A 25,577-nucleotide genomic window follows, 5' to 3' on the forward strand; every position below is an offset into this window, starting at 1 on the left:
ATATATATATTTTTAAATTCATATATTATTATGATTATTTTCTCGTTATATTATTATTATTATTATTATTATCATTGTCATTGTCATTGCCATTTTTGTTGTTCCATATTTTATTCATTTTCATTTATTCGTTAATTTGCTTATGTCTTGATCATTTCATTTTCCTCATGCATTTGTTTATATTTACATATTACTAGTCTTGCTATTACTTCATCTTTTATAATTACTCATATTATCATTTTTGACACTGTCGCACCTATTATGTTATTATTCACATTAATATTATAATTTGCTTTTATGTTTTACTTTAAATCACGTTATTTTTCTTACTCAATATATTAAAACAATTCTTTCATAAAAGTAATATTCCGTATTAGGTAATTCGAGATAATCGTACCCTAACTTACTGGGTTTCGATTCTTTTTATTTAACCTAAATAATGGAATATTCCTTTTAATCACAATGTGAGTTTAAAAAAAAATGTTTATTTTTGGAGATACGAGGTGTGGTGCCCTAACTTACCGGGTATGACATGTTGTTACCTCGAAATAAGATTTTTCGCAAATAAAGGCAATACTCGGTGTTTGATGATTCGAGAATCATACCTTATCATGCTGGGTTGTGATTTCTCGTTTGCTCAAAACAATCGATATTCCTTTAGGTTTTCACCCATGCTTATTAAAACCTTTCAAAACAAAGGATGTTCGATGATTGGATATTTGAGAATCGTGCCCTATCGTGTTGGGTTGCGCTTTTCATTTATTCTAAGCAATCAAGATCCCTTTGAAGTTTCATCCACGTTTTCTAAAAACCCTTTAAAAAGAAAGAAGTGTTTGATGTTTGGGCGATTAGGGAATAGTGCCCTATCGTCTTTGGGTTGCAATCTCCGTCGATCAAATAATCAAATATCTCTCCGGGATTTCACTCGTATTTTCCAAAGTGAGGCAATGATCAATGTTTGGGAATTCAAAGAATCGTGCCCTACTGTGCTGGGTTTCGATTTTTCGTTGGACTAAATAGTTGAGCATCCTTTCGTGATTTTCGAATTATAAATTTTCGGACATCGAAACAAGAAAATTTTTGACGATTAACTCAGGTTATTCAACTTTTATTAAAAAAAGCCACATTTCAAAAACATTTTTAATTTTAGACATAAGGACAATATTTAATCGATTTGGTACCAATTTTGGGCGTAGTGAGGGTGCTAATCCTTCCTCATGCGTAACCGACTCCCGAGCCGGTTTTCTAAAATTTTTGTAGACCAAAATTGTTGTTTTAGTAAATCATAAATGTTTTATTAAAATAACCAAATTTTTAGGTGATCCGATCACACCAAAACAAAAGATCGGTGGCGACTCCATGCATTTGTTTTTCAAAAGTCGATTACCCCTTTTTTAAAATTTTAAAATTTTTAAATCAAGGAATGGTTTCGACAAAAGGAATGTTAGAGTAGTGCCATGCATGAGGACAACCCACGTACAATGATTTTATCACTTGACCAATGTTATGATCACCATGTCCTGCATTTGTTGGTGATGTGGTCTCTCATTGAGCACAAGACCTCATTTGCCCTAAATACCCTATATAACGATGAATGAGGGATTGATCCTTTAGCCTTTTAGTAGTGTTAAGCACTATACATTTTTCATCCTCCTTTGCTATCTTATTTTACTCTTTACCTACCTTCTTTCTCTGTCTATTTAAGTAAACCAACCTTCTTTGACATCACCAACCCTTTTCCTTTTTGTCTCCTCCCTTGTTGACACTTTTATCAACAAAGCTATAATTGTCGTGAGACTGTTTTGAAAAATAAATTGATCTTTATTAGTTTAAAAATACACAATTTATCTTCCAAAAACTAAATAATGATAAGATTTTATGAATGAAACTATTTTTTAAAATTTTAAATTAAGTACTAAAAATAATTTCATTTTATTTAATTTTCACTATTTTCTTCATTTTCATTTTGTTTTAACCATTTCCTTTTCAATATTTTTCAAACAATTTTAATTAATTATTTCATACAAAAATAATATTTACGTCAAAATTAATATACAGTTGAACTGTTTAATATTAAAATATTATAAAATAAAAATAATTATATTTTCTTATATTTAAAACAATACCAACTAAGGTGTTATTTGACAAACTAAAAATTAAGTGCTGAAAATTTTAGCATTGAATCTAAGTTATAAAATTGTCCGTTTAATAAATGTAAAATTTAAATAATAAACAAAAATAATTTTATATGTTTATCCTTTTTTAAATAAATATTTCACATTATTTCAAAAAGTTAAAAAATTAAAAATTTATTCGTTGAATGTCTACTTATTATTTTCCACACTTTTCTTATGAAAAAATTCTCTTTTACTTCTTTTGTAATGAATTATCAAAAATTAAAAACAAAATAATTAAAAACATGAAATTTTAACAAACATCAAACAAGGTCTAAACTTCAAAAAAAATACCCTAACAACTAATCAATCTTTTTATTTATAAATGTGGCATAATTATTATTTTGGCTTGTATAGAGGAGTAGATAAAATTTTATCAGATATTAATTTGATACAGTTCAAATCGTGTTATTTTCATTCTTCACTTTTAATATTATATAAAAATAACTTTTATTATTCGGTGATGATATTAAATTTCGATTAAATTTGACGGGTAAAACTTTGATAGTGCTAGTTTTTTTTTTTTTCATTTACAAAACTTCAACATGAAATTTTACTTTCTGACAGATATAGATAAATTTAATGTATATAAGATATAGTTTTACAGAAAATTTGGGTTAGATTATTTAAATGAAAGGAGAATTTTTATATAGAAAAATAGGGCAAAGGGAGTGGGTCTCAAAGTGTTCATTTTGGGCCTTTCTTTGTTATAAGAAAGAGATGAGAATGATGGCTTCAAAGGTAAGGTGTGGTGAGTTGAAGTGGGGGAACCGCCCCCACCCTTCATTATTTTCCACATTCAAACACCCCTTTTTTTGTTTATATTGAAATTTTGGGCCTTATATTCATATCATGTCATACCTACTTTCTATGATCTCTCATTGAAATATACATATATTTGATTCAAAACTCTTTGTGGGCATATTAAGTATGATGGTTTTGCTTGTATTTGGTCATTTGGTGTCTATTTCACTTTGGGTTATAAAAATTTGTATTTGGCATTTTGGAAGTTATTCCAATAATGAAATAAGCTTTGATAGGCCGACTTTGACTAGAATAAATATTTGTAAAATTTCACACAAAATGGGTTGGATTTGTTTGTAAAGACGATGAGAGGATCCACCACTTCTTCAACCTTTCCCTAAGCCTCAGCCTCAAGTTGCCTGAGTTCCAAGGTGAAAAATAATGAGAACCTAAATGCTATAAATGCAGAAAGCTTAAAACACATGAATTGAAGTGATGCAAAAACTTAGTGCATGTATGTGCAGTGCAGTGCAGCTGATTTCCAATACCATTAATGGCTGTATTTAACCACCATATTAACTCCTTTGATATCAATGCATCATTCCCCCCTCCCCCCTCTATCCTAAATTTTTCATTTGTTTCAAAGGAATTTATGATCAAATCTGGTCATCATGCATCTGTAGATTTGCTTATGAATTGGTCAACTCTGGTCAATTCCCCTTCTTTATTTTTTCTTACTTATTTAGAAAATATTTTTATATTAGAATATATGTATTCTTTTTTAATTAAATTTAAAATTTATACTTTTTTATTTATTTATCGATAATAATTCTAAATTAGACTTATGAAATTCAACAATTAGTTTGGCTCTACCAAGTAGGCCTCGGCTCAATTGGGAAAAGTGGAGGTCCTAGGTCTTAAGTACATAGGTTCCAAACTCACCATTTGTAATTTTATGCTCGAGTCTCGAAGTCTAACTATATGCAGTTACCATGTGAGTTTAGTTCAGTTTGTTGGCTTTAATCTGGACTGTAGAAGTTCTTAGTCCGATTGTGTTGTGTAATGGTTTGATTTTACTTTGTGATTCCTTATACAGTCTGTGTTGTAATAGTTAGTTTGATACTTGCAATTATTCAAACATATATTTGTATTTGTACTTTGATTGAACTTTGCCACACTTTCAAAAAAAAAAAAAAAACAAGTAGCTTAGCTCTAAATTACAAGGCTATTTGTATTGAAAAATTTTCAATTATTCGATGAAATTCCCATCCTATATTTTCACTTATAGATGTAATAAATATGCTTAATACATCATTTGGTATTTTGTTTTTAATGTGATATTTGTGTTTTTTTTGTCAAATATAATGTCTATATTTAACAAAAATTATACATTTTAGTATATAAAAGTGTAAAATTTTTAATGTTTACTTCAGATTTTAGGATTGATTTGATAAAAATTTATAATTAATAAATAATATTAACAGCTTTCTTTCGTCAAATCAATCCTAAAATTTTAAGAAAAATTAAACCCATGAAACTGTCCAACAAATTAAAAACATAAACAAATAAATCCACAATTGGCACTAAATAATCTATTAATTAATTATAATTTTCACTAAATAAACTCTAAAATCTCGATTAAATCTCAACAAGTTTATAATAATATCAAAATGGTCACATTATATCAACTTAGGTATTAAACCTAAAAATAAAAGCATTTAGTAAATTAAATTTTGAGGCTACTCGAATTCAAGCAAGTAAATTACATTATTAGACAAATGAATAAATTATATCAAAAACCTGGTTTAATTATCAAAATCAGAGAAAGTAGATAGAAAAGCAAGGAAATAAATTACTATAGAAAATATTATTAGTGAAAAAAATACCCTTTTTACAGGGAATTTGCTCCCTCTCTCAACACCATCTTTTCACTTGAATAAATTAAAGGACAACAACACAATGATAAACCATGATTTGTGAAAAAAAAAAAAACAATATAGTAATAAATTGGAACTTTGATCCTCTAGGTGAAAATAGATTCCCGGAATCTGCTTGACTTAGTTAAAAATGGCTTTCGTTTCCCTTTTACTTTGTTAAACCCTTGAATGAATTTTCAGACCTCTTCTGTCTCGGTGGAATCCGATGACTCCTGTTTATGTAATTTGTTGTTTGGAGCTGAATAAATCCGACGTTCTTTTCCACCCGGTTTGGAGGAGGCATTACCATACCAGACCATCCCTACGACTGCAATGACCATACCGAGAATTACATGTAGATTGAGACCTTCTTTCCCGAAGAAAATAAACCCTAAGAGGAGAACAAGAATAGTCTTCATATGGCCAAGCACTTGGAATGATACGGCCGTGAACCTGCCGATGCAGATGAATTGGCTGAGGTTGGTCCCAACGGCAATGGTACATGACATGATTAAGAAAAACTGCAAGCAGAGATATCATTTAGATTAGCTCATGATTAAGCTATTGTTAGCTTCTATTTTTTAAAAAAAGAAAAATTATGGACAACTTCATCCACATAGGTAGAATCATTCTTTACACTTGGTGGTTTTTAAAGAAAAATGCATATCCACGAGTCAAGCTTCTTCAAGAACATTATAAAAGCACTTAATATAGCTTGATGATAGCAACTTCAATGCAATGAAACTGGCTCTTTTACATCATTAGTCTAAGCTAAATCCGATGGAAGTAGTGAAATAGCTACCCTAGGCAATGAGAGTATCACTTGAGAAATATTTCCGCTTTTTCATTAGTAAAGTTTGCTTGGAATGAAGCGCTAGAATATTGTGGTTCCCAACATTTAATTTCAAGGCATAAACATAACATGCATTAAAAAAAAGAATCAGATGCACTGACTTCATGAGAATGCATGCAGGTGGAAATGGAGCAGAGAAGCGGTCTTGTTACCAACTAAAAATCTAGTCAACACTGATAAGAACCTTACCATTGATATCACAGAGAAGTCATAGGCATAAACCTTTTTCTCTGTTAACCAGTAGTCCACAAAAGGACCAACTAAGAGCAGGCTTGCAGCTTGTACTGGAGCAGTATGTCCCAATAAGTCGAAAGATCCTAAAGAATGCTTGCGTTGAAGAAAATGCACATACTGCAAAAATAAATAAGAAACAAAGAAAAGACCAAATATATCAATCCATGTAACAAAATAAGGTATGGCAGGTGTTTCATTTATAGAATGGATTGAGCTTGTGACATATCCATTCTGAACTTTGTTCAATCACAAAGTTATTTGATGGTACTATCCAAAATATTCTTCCAACTTATTGCACCTTAAGTAAAATCAGGATAGTATTGCAGATCTACTTACATACTGCTGGAGGGCTGTGCTCCAAATTGCTATTACAGCAGCTAAAAAACCCTTGAGATTGACACTCACATCTGTAACAGTACAGACAGCAACTCCAACGAGAACTAATAGTATGCTAAGCTTTGTGTCCCTTGAGTAGCGGACCTTGTCAAAAACAACTTCCAGAAAGCATGATACTGGAATCATGCTCAGCTTTGCTATCTGCAAATAAGTTTTATACAAAAAATATGTAACATAACTTCCAGAAGATCAAACATATAGCTAAGTTGCAAAAACTGACCTGATAGAAGCCCACAGAATTCCACATCAGACTCACATTCATTCCAACAATAGAAAAGTTTGCAAACAAGACAAACTTGAGAAGTTCGGGTAATGGTAGATAAGAGCCCTGAATGTAACCCAGCCATCTAAGAAGAACAGTCAACAAGGTTGTTGTGGCAAAATGCAAACCAGTTAATGTTGTAGCTGCAGCAACGTATTAAACGGGGCACAACATCAGCGTTGTTGGAAAGGTAAAATTTCTTAAAATCAACATGCTTCATCAGAATTTATACAGTCAAAACATGTTATTTTTTTATATGTAAGGTCTTTTTTTTGGTATTTAAGGAATTTCAGCTAGACAATGGGAGGTAGCTCTTGTTTCTCTCACAAATCTTACCCTGCCCCATTCAAGGATTTGAACCCTGCTCATTTGGGTCTTTTCACACAGAAGCTGAAGAAGAAAATAATGAAAATGATAGCTTCAGCCACTCATAATAGCTCTCCCATTATGAAGGCATTATATCTCTGCATATTGGTAATGCTAAAAACTGGTTTGTTATCTTCCAATCAATTTCTTATACGCATATGGCCATTTTTTTTTACAATATTTGTTTAAAATATGCTTAGATTCCATATAAGACAAAAAAAATACCAGATGTGCATATTTACTTTGTCAAAACAAACTTCAAAATATCATCAAATAACTTCAATCACTGAGATAAGTCCAGAGGGTTAAGCAATATCAATCATTATATGTTTCCACATAAATATCATATCTCTAAACAAAATTGTCTATTCCAATATAGAAAGATTTGGCTTATATCTTCTTCTATGGTTCAACTATCTGTTCATGTCCATAACAGCTACTTAGCCTTTCCAAAAATTTTCGGCCAACTTAGATTTGGAAACTATTTTCCATTTTCCATTGCTGTTTATCTAAATATAATCAATAAAAAGAAACGAGCTAAATTTATGGAACCCTTTCTAGAAATTGAAGGAAAAAAGAATTTTAACTAGCACCGATTTTTTATTTATTATCTTTGAGATATAAAATTAAAATGAAAATGGAATATTTCCAAAAGTAAACAAGCCTTAAGCTGTGTCCATCAAAACCTAAACCAAAAATTGGAGAGACACAGTTTGGCCAAGTTTAAGGTGGTAATCTTTTAAGATGGATGTTCCGAAAATTTTGAGATTGTCAGGAAATTAGCTGCAAATCAAATGTACAGTTAACAGTCAAGAAATTTACAATCATAATGGATTTGATCGATGATGGATCTTGACTTTAAACTTTGACAAGGTTGAAGTATATTCAATTAACAATAGCAAAAATATTTTTAGATGTAGCATATGACGGCAAACTTAATTACAAGTATCCTATATGTAAAAGTATAGCGAAAAGAATTTAGTAGTAGATCTTATGATTTTTACTTGCAAATCAGTAGGAACATTCTTTATAGAACTAAAATTATTATATCTTTTACAGTGTTAACACATTATGAAGTCATATATAATGATTTAAAGTATTAACGTAAAAGAGATATACATAAAAAGGTAATATTTTTAAAATAATAAAATTAAAATTTAGACCAATACAATAGAGACTTTCATATGACAAGTTGAAACCTTCTAATTTGTTACATGGTATTTTTGAATAATGGAAAATGAAAAGGTACTTAAGCTAATGATGTTAACTGTTTTGCTGTATAACATTTTCAAAGAGCATGCAGGATACAACTGGAACTTTCGAAAGGGGAAAAAAAGAAAGAAAAGGGTCCCAAAACTAGAATAGTTGCCAATTGGGTTTTAGCTATTATAGTACTCCTATATGTTTAAATCTATATGTTTGTGAAACTATAGTGTTGACAAACTTAATCTTTTTAAACTGAAAATCATTTATGACAAGAAAACCAAGTTAATAGTTGTAATGTTGATAAGGTTTAGATACAAAAAAGTTTTATTACTAATATCCCGTAGATGACAGTCATCATACGTAAAGAATAACGAATATGAACATAAATTTTGGTTTGAGGGGGTCTAACTAATTTATTTATAAGAAATGTCGAAATTATTGAGATAAAATCTGTATAAAAAAGTTTCAAAATCATGGCTCCGCTAGGCTCCAATTGAGATCTGCCTCTTGGAGTGTGGAATCAACTAGTCAAAAATTATTACTTTTGAGTATATAAAGGAGAAAAGAATATAGGAAGATCATCAACTTCATAGATTTCTCCATGCTTTTCCTTTTCTAATAAACAAAACAGGAAAACCAAATCAATGTATGTTACTACATAAACTATTATTCTTGCTACTCTGTTTCTCCCTTTTAGGCTGATCATATGTAGTCATATCCATGGACCAAAAAAGTGATTGTTAGAAAAGGCAAAGACTATCAAAGTTTGCAAGTAAAATGTTCACTCGAAACATACCAAAACTGAAGCCATATGTAGCCATCAAGGCTTTATTGACCATGATTATACCCACAGATGTAACAACATTGAAAAACCATGAGGCCACATCGAGCGCTGCCTTCCTGTCAGCCTTGCTTACAGAGGACATTATTAACTATAGTCTTCAAATAATCAAACAGAGTCTTTGTTTCTCAATTTTCATGCAAGAAGAAACCGAAGCTCAGGTGTCAAAAATAAGCAGCAGCTATACCTGTATCAACAAATTATTTGGAAAATCAGAAGGTTAAAGAAGAACAAACTAGCATCCTCCTGTATTAAAGACAATGAAGAATGTTTCCTTTTTCAGGAATAATAATAACAGAAAAAAATTAGCAGCATACATTTACAATACATATATTTTCAAAAACAATTTTAGAGGAAGAGATAACAGGTACAATGATCTCTTACAAGTCCGGGAGAGATCTGTTGGGAAACCGCCATCAGAGGAATTTAAATTCAACTTTATAGTTTGAGAATAATTTAAAGAAGCTGGATCTGGGTTTTTGCCGTTTCTACTTAAAATTTTTGAAAAGTCAAGACTAAATTTAAGACTTTAAAATTTACTTATTAAGATTGGTATTTGTCAAATACAATCAAATTAAAACATGAAATGCAAAAAATTTCTCCAGTAACTAGTCTCAAATCAAGAGTTTTAAGCCAGTTAGAATTTTGATATCAAAATCCAAATTTCATTATTCCATTAAAATCTCGGCAATAAGAAGAAAACAATGCGAGAACTAGGGCATCTTCATTGCTTTTTCCTTCATTAATCAAACAAATTTTTATTTATTTGGGCACCCGTTATCTGCTCTATTTCTATCTCAAATAATAATAAATAATGCACGGGATCAAAAGTTGAAACCTTTCCATCTACAAAATTTGAAATGCTTGCCAAGATCTAAACTAATAAAACCTGATACCAAAATTTTCAGTTGAAAAAAAGCGATAATTTTTTTAGATTTTATAAATTTTTTTTAAAAAAATAGATCATATAAAAATGGAAAAAGAAGTGTTATTTCTCAGCTGATCCATCATTCTTTAACGTTTACTTAATTACGCTTCATCTCTCAAACAGAAAAAAAAAATCACGAGCAATTTCAATACAAAATTAGCAAATTGAAAACAAAAAAAAGGGGTCTAATTAATCAGAATAACAATGCATTAACCGGAAATATAATATACAAAAAAGAAAAAAAGAAAGATAGATTCACAACATACTTAGAAAATAAAAGGAACTAACTTTTTAAAAAAAAAATTACACCAAATTAAGCAAAAGAAATGAATTTAACGAACCTGGGACAGGAAGAAGAGGAAGCAAAGCAGAGAGTCTAAATGAAGTCCTCTCGGGATTTGCGGAGTAAATAAGAAAGGTTTTATAAAATAAAAAAATAAAAAAAAAAGTTTAAAGAGAGAGAAATATCTTTTTGCTGTTATATTTGGATTTCAAATGAGTTTCTTGTTCATTGTCTCCACCAATTAGGAAAAAGGGGGAAATTGAGAGATAAATAGAGTTTAGACACAAGAGAAGTAAATAAAAAAAAAATCAATCTTAATTATTACTATGGAATTTGGGTGTCCAATAATAATAAATGTCTTTTAAGGCCATTATTATTTAACAAGATTAGAACTTTGCATAAATGTGTTTATTTCCTCAACTAGTCATTTTCTTGTTTCTTTTCATTATTTTAAATTCCAATTTATGCATTATTTCTCGATTATAATGAAAATGAAGGAAATTGATTACTACAATTTGATGGTTGCTTATTATTTACCCATTTCTTTTGGGTCCCAATTTTTGATGCTTTCTTTTCATATCTAATAATTGGTTTAGGAATAGAATTTATTATACAATTTATGAAAATAAAATGTATGTATGAAATGACACCCATAATGAGGGGTTTTAAAAAAAACTTAAATATAGTGTTTTTAATATTATTTATTAAATTCGAGTAATTTCAATATTCATGATTTGCGAGTTTAGAGGCTTAATAAATTATCACATGAGTTCATGCTTGTGTGTCATAAGAAAAGTTATGTAAAGTGTAAACAACAATAGCTTCACTTCCATGAATGTCGAGTTCAGGCTATTTTATTTGCTCACGGGAACTTCTTTTAGGATGGAAGATGGTTTCATTTCATACAAAAGAGGGGATGTTCAAAACTGAACTAATACAACATCCTAGCATATACTAGGAGAAAAGCAAGTAATAAACACCACCAAATGCTAAAAATGAGCACCAATTAAACCATCTAAAAGTAGGATTAGGAGAGGGATCATTACCATGTAAAGAGGAATTCATATACATTCTACTAAAAGGCATCAACCATTTATATAGGGGCCTATATAAATGCATATGATCCCATCTACCATACTGGTCCGCTAATACCACTGACAAAAGGCTCAAAATGACACTTGGTGAAGATGACATTAGGCACAAGAACCAAAAGTTGAAATAAAAAATGAATTGACAAAAATAGGCTTAGAAAAAAAGTCTCCGAGACTCGAGGAAACCTCTATCCGACACAAAGGATAGAAAAATTATCATTTTGATCAAACCTTGTCTTATTGGAAAAATGGTCAGAATTCGACATATAGACAAAGCTCGAATAGAAAAACAAGACTAGTGACCAACTGTTCCACAACCAAATAACTGGTCACCTTAACAAACTATTGAACTAAAGAATAAATTAACAAAACATACTCGAGATCTCCTACCGAAGATTCGAGTACGCTATCAAAGACGTAGAAATGGTTAATAATAGCTTACTGTTCCACAACCAAACAATTAGTTACCCTAACAAACTACCAAACTAAAGATTAAATCAACAAAACCTACCAAGATCTCCTACCGGAGATTTGAATAGGCTACCAAAGATGTAGAAACGGCTAAGGGCGGCTCACTAGAGCTTGAAACCAGCCTTGAAATGTCTCTCTCTTACCTTGAGTATGCACATAAGAAGAAGATGGTTAAAGATTTTCAGAATAAAGGCATTACTAGCACCAAACTTAGTTAACTAAAAATAAGGGTGTTGAGGGACTAAACGGGACAACCAAACATACTGTGATGAAAAAGAGAGGGAAATCTATCAAATATCTACCCTCGTGGTTGAATAAGCCACTAGAATCAATTGCTACAACTCTTCTTAAGAAAACAAAACAACAGAGAACTTTATAAACGAGAGATAATATTTATCAATCATAGTTTAGATGGTTAGATTTGCCCATGGAAATTTATTTCCCTGTTGTCCCTACCAACTTATTTAGTAAGTAAAAGTCGATAATTATAAGATTCGACTTCTACTCTATAAATACCCACTCATTTATATTTTCTTCCCACCTAAAATCGTCTTAAACTCTTTTTTTAGAGGAAAAAGAGGTTGCATTAAGGTTTAAGGAAAAACAAATAGCAAATCGTGCAATTAATGTGATAAAATTTTCTAGTCAAATAGTTTTAATTTTGTAATTTTTTTCAAAAATATTTTAAAGATATTTTGAAATTTGATAGCAACTTTTTTATGAATTTTTAAATAACAGGATGATTGAGTTGTTCATGATCAACATAATCTAAAATTCTTAAAGGTCGATGCACGTATCAAAAAGCACTTGAAGAAGGTTGGTTTGTATGTGGTTGTAGATGAAGAAATTTTCAAACAAATTACAAAGCATTACGTATCAAGTCGAAACTATCATAAACAAAAAAGATGACATCACATACAGTCATGTAATTAACCTCTAGAGTGAACCAATAGCATAATATTGTGATATCCTTAAGTAAGAAGAAATCATCTAGGCCTTAAAATTATGAGTCAACTGGTTTATTGAAGGGGAACAAGACACAAAGTTTTTACACTTTACCACAATAAAGAGATGCAACTATAAAAAATTTGTAGGCCTAAATGATTCAAATGAGAGGTAGGTCATAGATAGAAAGGGGATAGAAATGATAATTCAAGAATACTTCATGAACGTTTTGTAACATCCTTAAAACCCCTTTGGTTGTAAATAATATGAGATAAAATCTTACCGAAATAAGGAATAAGATCAAAGAAAATGAAAGTTGCAATATATCAAAAGAGAGTTAAATCAAGAAGCATGACATGATGTATTAAGGAAGGGACTAAATGGTAAATATGTGAAAAGTTTTTGGCTTAAGTGTAACTATTCAAAATTTAGGGGATTGAAGCGTAAAAATGAAAATTTTGAAGGACCAAAAGTGACAATAATCCAATTTACTAAGATATGAAATTGGCATGCAGGGACCAAATTGAATAGGTGAATAATTGTGAGGGACTAAATCATAATTTTACCAATTTAAGTGATGATTCAAGGATGAAATTTTAAAATATCATAAAGGGTAAAATGGTCAATTAGAAAGAGGGAGAATTCTAGAATGTAATGATATGTTGATGATATTTTGGTGATTTTTTTAATTGATTAGTTAAATATTATTTTATTAATATTTTACTTAGATATTTATTATTATTTTATTTAGAAAATGGTAGTATGAAAAGAGAGGAAGGATGAAGGAAATTTATCATCCTTCCAATGTGAGTAAAGGGTGAGAAAGGAAGTTTTCTTTTCTTTACAATTTAGTCATTTACCATGAAAACTTACATTTTTACCCAAAATTTTTGAAAATTTCCTTAGATATTAAAGAGAGAAGATGAAGTAGAGATTCTAGAGAATATGTTCATCAATTTAGAAGCAAGAAAATAATAGATGAAAGTGGAGAAAATGAGAAGAAAAAGGAAGGAAAGTGGTGAAGATGATAAATGCATGGAAATGAAGAAGAAATGAAGAAATTCTTGATAAAGGAGGTAAGTTTCATACTAAACCTACTTGTATTTCAATAGATTGACTTAAAGATGTTTTGAATGAGATGTATGAAACATGTATTTAATCTAAATACTAGAAATAGAAAGTATTTGATGAAGAACAGAGACTTAAAACACTAAATTGGTAAGAGAGAATGTGATTTGTATGGTGAAAAGTACTAAGATTAAGAAATGAATATGTAATCTACACATAAACATAAGTGACTAAATTGTATAGTAATAAAAAATATGGCAATTATGTGTGATTGAATGAAAGATAGTGTAAATAACCTTGGAAAAGAAAATATTTTCATTAAACAGTTTGGATAGTAGCAGTAACTTAATTTTGAATATTCACCTAAACTTATAAAAATTTAGTTAGAGATCAAATAAAATATTTAATTAAATCTTATTTAGTCTAGTTTCATATGGAATAAACGGTGAAAGAAACGGATTTTATAGTTTGAGATATATTAATTTTCATGAAACAAGGTCGGAGTGGATTTGGGTTTCCTTGTTCAGACTTTGGAAAATCATAAAAAATTGTAAAAAAAAATGATTATGAGTTTAAATTTATACTTTTAAATTACTAATGAGCCTATTTTCAATAGACACAAATGAAAAAATCATCTAAACCCTGTACTTAGAGATAATTAATTTTTAGTAAAGAAAGGCCGAAGTTGTTAAGCAACAGAACAGGGACAAATTTGAATAATTTACTATACTGATTGGCTAAATTATAAATCCTAAAATTTTTATGGTAAAAATATATTTGAGTCTAGTTTCAAAAACATCAAGCATATCTTAATTTTGAATTTTGTAACTCAAGATATAAATAATTTAGTGACTATGACTCAAGTGGACAACTTTGATATGAACATATAAGTAAATAGTGGAATTATAGACAATGTTACATATAAGCATGTTATATACTAAAAGCTAAAGATTCTAATAAATATATACATAAAGGATGTGGAATGGAGAGGAGGAGGAGGAAAATATATATGAATATATATATATATATATATATATATAGTAGATGAATTTGAAATGTTTCAAATGGTTGTAAGTGATAGAATGATTAATACATGTGAATATGTTTAAACAAATTGATAAAATAATAAGTGAATAATTGTTAATTGATGTGATATTTAGTTCTTGTTAAAATTTTATGAAGAATTAAATTGATCAGCACAATTTAGAAATAAATATGAAATATACATAAAGTGGGTAAACTACTTTAAAAGTGCAAGTCCTCTAATGATCTTATTTGTAAAACTTTAATATTTGTGTTAATTTTATAAACTTTGTTATCTTTGATTGAATATCATGTTTTTATGAGCACTTGAGATTAGAAATAGATGTAAGTGGATGATATGTAAAATGAAGTGGCGGTTATGACATTTGAATATGGTTCAGGTAATGATATAAATAAATAAATAAATAAAAATAAAGAATGGAACTTGTAGGAAAATAGAGACGACGTCACGATGACAAGTTCACCATGTCATGACGTGGAAACCCCAACGCGTGATGAAAATTCAAAATTTTTTATGAACTATACAATTTGGCCTTTGATCAATTGTGGATGCTTTAATGAGCTCCTTTAACTCATAATTAGTTCTATCGTAAATTTAATTATTACTGAAATGAGTTAATGATCTATATTAATTAAATGATATGATATATTGATCTGAAATTTTCAGTAGTTGCTTCGGCAACGAATGTGACATCCTGATGCCTTGACTTAGTGACCGGGTCGAGTATGGAGGTGTTACACATTTTCTACTAAAAAATATTTTAACCTCATCCCTAGTGAGATTAATCTTAGTTGGCCCCAACTTTTGAATGGAGATAAACAAGAACTGCATGTCAAAATCACCAATGTGGATGTTGCCAAAGCTGTTTGGTCTTTTAAACCAATTAAAGCCTCAAGACTAGATGGATTGCACCTTTTCTTCTACCAGAGATAATGGTCCCAAGTTAAATATAATATCATCTTCATTGTGACCAAGATTTTCTATAACTCTAATCATGAATTACATCTCCACTACTTCAACCAGGGTCTTATTGATTATCCAAATACAATGCTTCCAACCTTCTTGTGGGATTAAGTAAGAAGATCTCATGTCTCCTTATATCTCTATCTTGTACATAAATTTCCTTAATCTCTAAATCCTCAAAGAAGTAGACTAGAGAACATGGTAACTCATTTGTGACAGAAGTTGCATTCTTTTATGACACTATTTTTCCCCAAAAATGGACAAGAAAATTATCGAGACTATTAAATAAACTTGACTTATTTATGAAGGAATAATGCCAAATCATCAAATTTTACAGGAAATATTAGCTCACTAACACCCTGAATATTAAGGAGACATTATAACTTAGGAAATATCTTGGATTCCCCATCTACACTAAAAGGGTATCATGTGGATTACAACATCATCATTGGTAGAGTTTGGAATTGTAACACTGCTTGCTTGACCCGATCGTCGGGTCTGAGTTACAGGCTGTCACATCCGTTGTCAAAGAAATTCCTGTCAAAATACAGTATATATATCAATCAACAAACATTTATGACTTAAAAACATTCATTGTAACGCCCTAAATAATTCAATTTTGCTTCTGTGAGTATCTGACATTAGTATGTATCTGCTTTAGTGGTTGAGTGTTCTGGGAATGTGTGGGAGGTTTTGGGTTTAAGTCCCACTTCTGTCAATTTTGTTAACTTTTGGATCTAAGTCTTATCTTAGTCTAGTGGGTTTATATTTAATTCCTGTAAATTCATATCAGAATGAGATTGCTGGTTCAAGTGGTAAAGGGGTTGTTGTGTGGGAGGTCTTATGTTTGAATCCCTGCATGAGCATGGGTACTATTTTTGTTCGGGTATCTGATAGAATTTCAGTTGAACTAAAATTCTGCGGAAGTTGTGAGTAGTGGGTAAGTGGGAGGAAAAGAAGGGATTTGATAAAATATCTTTTATTTTCTCCTTTTCAAATTTTAATCAATTTTTTTTCTTTTCTTTTCGAATTGTCGTCAATTTCTGCTCCTTTTCAAAGTTTTTGTCAATTTTATTTTTGTTCCTCCTCTTTCTGGTGTGACTATTCCGTTTGATTTCTTTTATTCGTTATTACTGTTTTTCGCCCAGTTTCAGTAAGCTTTCTGTTCTATTTTGCAGTAGTAGCGTAACATTTATTGTAGGAATCTGATTTCTGTGAACGGATGTCTAGGTGAAGGCGGTGAATTTGTAGCTGTCACTTTGACGGTTTAACTTTTACGTGTAGATGTTTTTGCGGTGGTAAGTTTTAAGCATTGCTCAGTTTTAGGTTTGTTGAATTCGTAAATCGTTGCTAATAGGGTGTTGGGATTCTCTTTTTAGGTGCTGGGGGCCTCGGGAGTGTTTTCGTATTAAAACGATACTAGGTGTGTACTCGAAACACAAAAAACGAGGCTTCTACAAAAGCTAAAAATAATTTTGTCGACGAAGGTATGGCCGTGCGTAGCATACGGTCGTGTGGTTTTGGGCCAGGCCGTGTGAACCACACGGGCAAAGGCCAATCTGAGAGTGTGGGACCACACGTGTAAACCATACGGGCATAGGGTCCCATAATTCTGAAATTTTCCCTAGGGTCGCACAGGTCACTTCAATCGCCTGTAGGTCTATTGAAGGGTTGGTAAAGGCTAACTAAACCCTAGTTTGTATGCTATGATATTTTGATAGTTTGATCTAAGTAGTATACTAAATGTATATCTGTCTGTACTGTTATCTGTATATAAGCAAGCTGATCATGTTTAATCTGTTATACAGTATTTGAAAATTGTGTATCTCTGAAGGGTGGGATTTATATATATTGAGGAAGTGTTCTGTACGGTGTACATTGCCTATATTCTGGCAGTTTGGCTATATATTATCTGATATGTGTCTTAATGGCACAACGTAATGTGTAGGGATAGTTGGGTATTTTTAACCCCACATGGTGTGATGGATGGTCGGAGTTGGTGTGTAGAGGATGGGGGTAGGATTTTGACATATCTGATATCTGACTCTGAATCTGAATTTGAAACTGAGTCGGTATCTGTTTCTGTTTGTGTATATAATTCTATATGTGTGTATGCTTGATTCTGTTGGGTTACACTGAGTTTTAGTAAACTCACATCTGTTGTCTATTTTGTTAGGTAATCTACAGACTTAGACGGATTGATGCAGCAGAGACCCAACGGTGACCACTTGACTGTGAATGGTTTTATTTATTTTTTTGTAATCATTTTGAGAGTTTGTAATTTTTGGGACTCTCTGGACTTTTGCTTTTGGGTTTTAAACTGTTGATTCTGGTTTGCTGATTTTCTGCATCCTTGGTAAATTGTTTTATGAAATTGACGGTTTTTACGCAAAAAGAGGTTTTCCTAAAGATAACAAATCGAGTTTCTAAAATATGACAAATCTATTTTGACAAATTAATTAATTAAATAATGTTATCAGTTTATTCGTGAACGAACACGTGGTATTAAACTTGAATGGTTTATCAAGTCAACACCATTTTCAAAACCCATTCCTTGTGACATCACCAGATTTGACCATAACATCTAGGCTGAGTTTGGGGTGTTACATTCATAATATGATTCACAACTAAATCTGAGCTTTAATCGAGCTTACAAAAGTTGTTTTGTTGACCTGAGCATAAATTAGGACCAAATTGCAAAGTTTTGAAAGTCTAGGGTTGACATTGTGGCGTTGCCTCCTTCATGTAGTGATGTAGCAAAATAGTTTGTCATGTTGTGACGTCTAGCCACTCGACATTGGGACATCACAAACTTTCGACTGACATTGCAATGATGAGAGTTTCTCGTCTCGACGTGGACTCTGTTTTGATACATTTTAGGTCATTTGGTACCTATTCCATGTCAAGCCAAACCATTAGCACAATTGGTGCATAAATGCACACTTATATCATTCACAAAACCAATCGAAAAGCATGTCTAAACATTCATTTAACTATTTCTAAACTCCCATTCTAACATTTCCACAAATTTGGCAACAACAAATCAATCCAAGCTATACCAATTCAATCAACCAATCCTTGGTTTATTAACTAATAGACCGTAATTTATACATATTTTTATCTCATGCTTAGCACATTTGTGGATGATTTCTCCTTAGATTTGGTGAATTTGATACTCCTAATCATTTAATTTCATGTTTTATACTTAGGTGAGCATAGGAAAGTAAAAAGAGCGAGAAACGGGCCAAAAACGGAGAAAACGGGCCAACATTGAAAATAACACGGCCTGGACTTCCTCACATGGGTAGGCCACACGGCCGTGTCCATTTGGCAGAATCGAAGCACGACTCACACGGGTAGACCAAACGCCCGTGCCTATTTAATAGCCTTGACCATGGTCTAAAGCAATCGCACACGGGCATGTCCCTGTCGAGCCCAAGTATAGTCCTATTCGGAAAATGCCACTTTTGAGGGCTCTTAGGCATTCTAAAGCCTATTTAAACACCTGAGGAGGCACTTAAAGGAGACACATGGAGTAGGAGGTAGGAATTACTTAAGGAAAGCCAATTAATCCATCTCAGAAGTCGGATTCATCGTCAAGAATGAAGATCTCCCTTCAATTTCCTTCAGGAGTTTTGGGTTTTCTTTATGTTTTGTTATCTTTATTCTTTTGAGATGTTTTCTTTCATAATTATAAACTAAACCACCTAAATGCCTAAGGGGAATGAAACCTAATACGGATCTTGTTATTATTATCTAAATTGTATGATAAATATTTAACTTGTTCTTAATTATGTGTTTTTAATTCTTGTTTTAATATTCCAGCATATTGATTCAAGTTAATGCGCTTATTCAGAGGAGCAAAAGTCCCTGTCTAAGAGTAAATTTATCGTAATTAAGCGGAGTTGATTGCACGCCTAGAGATAGGGTGACAAGATTTTTCTAGATTAGGGTGAAACCTAATAAGGGAGTCCATAGATCGAGTTAATGCAACACTAGAGTGTTAATTAGAAAGAGATTTCAATTAATCAACCTAGGGTTAGACGTTATTAGTCTCGAGAGAGATAATAATATAACTTAGGAATTTCTATAGATCAATTCAAATGAATGAATCATTTGATTCAGAGTCAAATAACAAGTGAAGTCTAGGTGGATTTTTCCTTGGGTATTGTCTTAATCAATCGAGTTTTCCCAAAAGCTTTTCCTAATTTCCTCTCTGTGCACCCTTAGTTTAGTTAATAAGTTTAGATAAACAAATCCCTTAATTTTTAGGCTAGATAATAAAAAGAAAGTAATTACTAGTACTCTTGGTTCCTTTGGGTTCGACAATCCGGTCTTGCTAAAGCTATACTACTGTTCGATAGGTACACTTACCTTCATCGTGATAATAGTTAGTTTCAAGAACGATTAATTATAAATTTTTAAAACCTGTAGCGAATATCACGTATCAAGTTTTTGGCGCTGTTGCCGGGGAACTTAAGATATTAGGAACACTCAATTTTTATTACTTTAGCCATTTTACTTTTATTGCAATTTTTTTTTAGTTTAGTTTAATTTCACTTTTCTAACTTTTCTTTTATTTTCTTCTGACAGGTTTTTATAGTGTATGACTAGAAGAGACCCGTCGGGACCATTACTTTTTGATAGTGAGATCGATTGCACAGCCCGTAGAAACCGAAGAGAAATAAGGCGAAGCTTAAGATACACAAAGGAAGAGCAAGAGGACGACATTCAAACCACAACCGAGGAGATGGCTGAAAATCAGGAAAATCCGCTACCTCCTACGATTTCCGTTGATCTAGTAAATCAGAATCATGCTCCACGCACTATGTATGATTATGCTAAACCAAATTTAATAGGAACTGAGTCGAGTATAGTTAGGCCTGCTATTACTGCAAATACTTTTGAACTAAAACCTAACACGATTCAAATGATACAGCAATTAGTTCAGTTTGATAGTTTGTAGAATGAGGATCCAAACACCCACTTGGCGAATTTTCTGAAACTCTACAACACATTTAAAATCAATGGTGTCTCTAATGATGCCATTCGCCTTCGGTTGTTTCCTTTTTCATTGAGGAACAAAGCTAAACAGTGGTTGAACTCGTTACCATGAGGGTTAATCACTACTTGGGAACAAATGACCTAGAAGTTTTTACTAAAATATTTTCCGCTGGCTAAAACGGTTAAATTAAGGAATGATATCTCTTCTTTTGTGTAGATGGATTTAGAAACACTATATTATGCATTGGAGAGATACAAGGACCTATTGAGAAGGTGCCCTCACCATGGGTTACCACTCTGGCTACAGGTTCAAACTTTTCACATTGGGCTGAATCCTTTGACTAGACAAATGGTTGACGCAGCCGCTGGTGGGACTATCAATAATAAGACACCTGAGGATGCTTATGAATTTATAGAAGAGATGTCACTGAATAATTATCAGTGGCAAGTCATGAGGACAAAGCCAACGAAAGCAGCTGGCGTTTTTAACGTCGATTCGGTCACCATGCTTTCTAATCAGGTAGAACTTTTGAATAGAAAAATTGACAGTTTTATTGGTTCTTCACAGGTTCACCCAGTAATGCAATGCAATACAAGTGAAGGAGGAATGAGAAATTCAGAATGCCCACCTTATAGCCACAACATGGAAAACAAGTAATTAAATTATATGGGTAATAATCCTCGACCTCAAAATAATCCCTATAGCAACACTTACAATGCAAGATGGAGGAACCACCCAAATTTCTCATGGGGAGGCCATGGGAATCAAAGAACACCGTCACCTCCAGGCTTTAAAACCACCTTACCAACAAGAGAAAAAGCCGAACCTTAAGGAGATGCTAACAAAATTCATCTCGGTGTCAGAAACTCATTTTCAAAATACCGAGACAACACTTAAGAATCAACAAGCGTCGATCTAAGGGCTCAAAACTTAGATAGGCCAGCTCGCTAAATTGATATCTGAATGACCACAAGGTAGCCTATCGAGTAACACTGAATCTAACCCAAGAGAGCAGCTCAATGCGATTACTATTCAAGATGAGGAAAGGTTAGTTGCACCTGAATCAGAATCGAGGCAAGAAACTGTGGTAAGTAAAGGTAAAGGTGAGGTGGACCACAATGACCAAAAACAGGTAAGTAAAGAGTACAGACCACGTGTACCATACCCCAATGTGACAAGGAAAGACCACTCAGACAAATAGTTTGATAAATTCCTTAAACTTTTAAAGAAATTACATATTAACTTATCGTTTATTGAGGCTCTTTCGTAGATGCCGAACGCTGTCAAATTTTTAAAGGAGCTTTTACCAAATAAGCTGAAGTTAGACGAGGCACCGCATGTGGAGATGAATGCAGTTTGCTCAGCCATTCTACAGAATAAGCTGGCCAACAAATTGAAAGATCCAGGTAGTTTTACGATTCCTTGTTTAATTGGTAGCTTAGATGTTAATAATGCCTTGGCTGATTTAGGGGCTAGTATCAATGTCATGCCTTACAAAATGTTTAAGCAACTAGGTCTTGGGAAACCCAAAGAAACTAGGATGAGCATTCAATTAGCAGATAAAACAATTAGATTTCCTAGGAGTATTATTGAAGCTGTACTTGTTAAAATTGGCAAATTTATATTCTCAGTTGATTTCGTTGTTCTAGACATTGAGGAGGATAGTAACATGCCTTTAATTTTAGGGAGGTCATTTTTAGCAACTGCTAGAATGATAATTAATGTTGGTACAGGTGAACTCACACTTCGTGTGGGTGATGAAACAATCACTCTTCAAGCTCGTAATTCGAGTAACACCTCAAAAATCGAGGGTGGTTGCATAAATTATACTACTAGTACTGATCATGTGGTGAAACCCTCTGTGCAGAAAACAGGTTCGAAGAGCACACATGAGCCTTGTTCAAACAACAACAAAGGAACTATCTATGAAGAACGAAGGCTACGAATTGAGGAACTAGATGAATGGCGGACACATAAACCAAAACCACGCCTTGACGAGCTCAATATTCCACCAAATCAACTTAAGGTTGGAGACAAAGTACTACTGGATGTAGCAGATCCTCGTATTGCCACTTCTAAATCTAATGGAGAAATTCCTCTCACGGTACTCAATATTTTTCCATACGGTACAGTCGAGGTAATTCATCCTAAATTCAACACTTTTAAGGTAAATAGTACTTGTTTAAAACCTTATTTTGATAAAATTGATAGCAGGGAGGAGGAGTGTAAACCCCTCGCACCACCATGACCATGTAGCAGAAAGGTAAGTCGAGCTTAGACTATAAATAAGCGCTTCTCGGGAGGCAACCCGAGCATTAACGGTGTTAACTTCTTTAATTTTTAGTTTTTATCATTTAATCACTAACTGAGTACTTGCCCACAGGTTTTCCAGAACCACACGGCCAGGTGCACAGGCGTGCCTTAGGCTGTGCTCACACCACGAGCAGAGACACAGTCGTGTGAAAACAGGGTAAATTTTTTCCCAAACACGGGATGCGATAAGTTTCCATGGGCGTGAGACGTAGCCGTGGGCGAACTTGTCAAAAAACACGGGTGTGTCACACGCCCGTGTCTTGAAGCAGTAGTTGAAATTGAGAATTTAACATGAGCGTGCGACACGCCCGTGTCTTGAAGCAGTGGTTGAAACTGAGAATTCAACACGGGTGTGCGACATGCCAGTGCCCACCACCCGTGCTCAAGACTGATAAACCAACATGGGCGTGCACCTATACACACTGGCGTGGGAGAAGCAAATAAAGTAGAACACGGCCCTATGCATCGACACACCCAAAGAACACGGGCATGGGATAAATTTTAGACGTGACCAAATTTGAAATCGTGAAACACACGGGCTAAAATAAGGGCACACGAGTGTAATACCCCTACCCGTATTCATTGCCGGAATAGGGTACGAGGCATTACCGAGTTCTTTAATTAATTTTTTTAATATTCAATATAGCCCTTTTATAAATATCTAACCTTCTCGTAATATTAAATCGAGACCAATCCACATCAACCAAATCAATTCAACATATTTTCATGATAGATTCATGCATTTATATAAGATAACGTCATCACATATCTATAACTGTGTTTGTTAACCATACTAATGGCTAACTTTACATTCATTTCACGTTAACATTTACTTTGTTAGCTTATACATGCCATTGATTTCCAAAATAAAGTTTCTTTATATACCGAAATCCACGAGGTTGACAAAGTGTGATGTGTCTCCACCAAATCCGACCTCCGAGCTCTTAACACTACAAAACAGGAAAAAGGAAACGGGGTAAGCACTTTGTGCTTAGTAAGCTCATGTAACAAGAATTATACTTACCTAATATTTTCAATACAATACAATAAACATCCATATATCCATTCAATGCATTATTACCCTAATATGCACAAACTCAACATTCAAGTTAGTACAATAATTTCCATGTACCAATAATATATACTATGATTGATGAGCTCGTCAATACCATGATTTCCATTTCTTTGTTATTTTTCCATATTTATCCTGTTGAATTTATTGGAATTTTCGATGGATTTTCAGAGATACACTTTTAGTGTACATTTCTGGGTCCGTCAATTCATATTCATGTGTGCACATATCCATTTCAGAGAGCACACTCATGAACCTCAACCTTGCAATGGATTACCAGTCGAGCTAAATCCTCGCAATATAAACTCATAGAGTATTGTCGGGATTACCAGTCCAGGCTAAATCCTCGCAACGAAAATTACTCTAATGAGCTTGGATCTGAATTACCAGTCCAAGCTAAATTCAGACCCTAATTCGGATTACCCGTCCGGGCTAAATCCATTTTACACATATTCTTCGGGAGGGTAGGATCACCCGTCCGGGCTAGATCCTTTTTACCGTCAATTCCTTTTCAGAGATCCATCGAATTTTCCTTTCATTCAACCAGGATTTCTTCCTATTTTATCAAATATATCAATGTTTCATTAATTTTCATACAATGAACACTCAAATCATATTCACATCAATAACATACAATCTCAAGCATTTCAGAATATAATTCAAGTTACACGAACTTACCTTGATACTTGTTTGTAAACAGTAAAAATCTATTAATCCCGAACTTTTTCCTTTCCTCGATCTAGCTTCGTATTTGAATCTTCTGGATCTAAATAAATAAATTTAATTATCAATTTAATACATTTCATGTTCATATGCAACATTCTCTATAATTCAACTATTATTTATAGTTCATTCAAAGCTGTCTACTTGAGTCATAGTCACTAAATTATTTATAACTTGAGCTACGGAACTCCAAATTAAGATTCGTTAATTTTTCCTGAAACTAGACTCATATATATTTTTACCATAAAATTTTCATAATTTTTGGTTTAGCCAATCAGTACAGTTTATTCTTCAAAGTCACCCCTATTCTGTTGTCTAACAGTTCTGACCCTTCTTCACTAAAAATAAATTATCTCTTTATACAGAATTAAAATGATGTTCTTGTTTGTTTCTATTAAAAATAGACTCATTCAGAATTCTATACATATAAATTTAAGTCCCTAATTATTTTTATTCAAATTTTTATAATTTTTCAAAGTCAGAACAGGGGAACCCGAATTCATTCTGACCTTGTCTCACAAAATTCATTATATCTCAAAATTTACAAATCCATTGCTTACAATATTTATTCTATGAGAAACTAGACTCAATAAGCTTTAATTCCATATTTTTTTCATCTTCTAATTCGATTCCTACAATTTTTGGTGATTTTTCAAAGTTAGTCTACTGCTGCTGTCC

General features: G+C 32.4%; 1 protein-coding gene and 1 non-coding gene across 3 annotated transcripts; both read right to left on the reverse strand.

Annotated features, from left to right (window-relative positions):
* Positions 1–4,746: 4,746 nt before the first annotated feature.
* Positions 4,747–10,468, reverse strand: LOC108460775 (UDP-rhamnose/UDP-galactose transporter 4-like). Of its 2 annotated transcripts, none has more exons than XM_017760421.2 (6): positions 10,262–10,468; positions 8,948–9,179; positions 6,538–6,722; positions 6,258–6,458; positions 5,877–6,038; positions 4,747–5,355 (listed from the first exon to the last, which is right to left on the reverse strand). In XM_017760421.2, exons 2-6 carry the CDS (start codon positions 9,075–9,077, stop codon positions 5,032–5,034), a joined length of 1,002 nt encoding a protein of 333 aa, XP_017615910.1. In that variant the 5' UTR covers positions 9,078–9,179; positions 10,262–10,468; the 3' UTR covers positions 4,747–5,031. The 2 variants fall into 2 exon arrangements, with proteins under 2 accessions (XP_017615910.1, XP_052880153.1); XM_053024193.1 differs by lacking the exon at positions 10,262–10,468 and adding an exon at positions 9,831–9,919.
* Positions 10,469–20,974: 10,506 nt separating this feature from the next.
* On the reverse strand, positions 20,975–21,081 carry LOC128290010 (small nucleolar RNA R71). Its single transcript, XR_008279650.1, has one exon. It is a non-coding gene; the product is annotated as a small nucleolar RNA R71 (small nucleolar RNA).
* Between the last annotated feature and the right edge of the window lie 4,496 nt (positions 21,082–25,577).

Source organism: Gossypium arboreum, chromosome 2 (genome assembly GCF_025698485.1).
Source record: "Gossypium arboreum isolate Shixiya-1 chromosome 2, ASM2569848v2, whole genome shotgun sequence".
In the NCBI taxonomy this organism is placed as follows: Eukaryota; Viridiplantae; Streptophyta; class Magnoliopsida; order Malvales; family Malvaceae; genus Gossypium; species Gossypium arboreum.

What these genes read in the sequence shown, in the direction of transcription:
- LOC108460775 (XM_017760421.2), bottom strand. Translation starts at nt 9,077, where the DNA reads ATGTCCTCTGTAAGCAAGGCTGACAGGAAGGCAGCGCTCGATGTGGCC. An exon ending in TACATATGGCTTCAGTTTTG is followed by an intron (nt 6,723 to 8,947) that starts GTATGTTTCGAG and finishes ACGTTGCTGCAG; the next exon opens with CTACAACATTAACTGGTTTG. An exon ending in GCACAGCCCTCCAGCAGTAT is followed by an intron (nt 6,039 to 6,257) that starts GTAAGTAGATCT and finishes TTATTTTTGCAG; the next exon opens with TATGTGCATTTTCTTCAACG.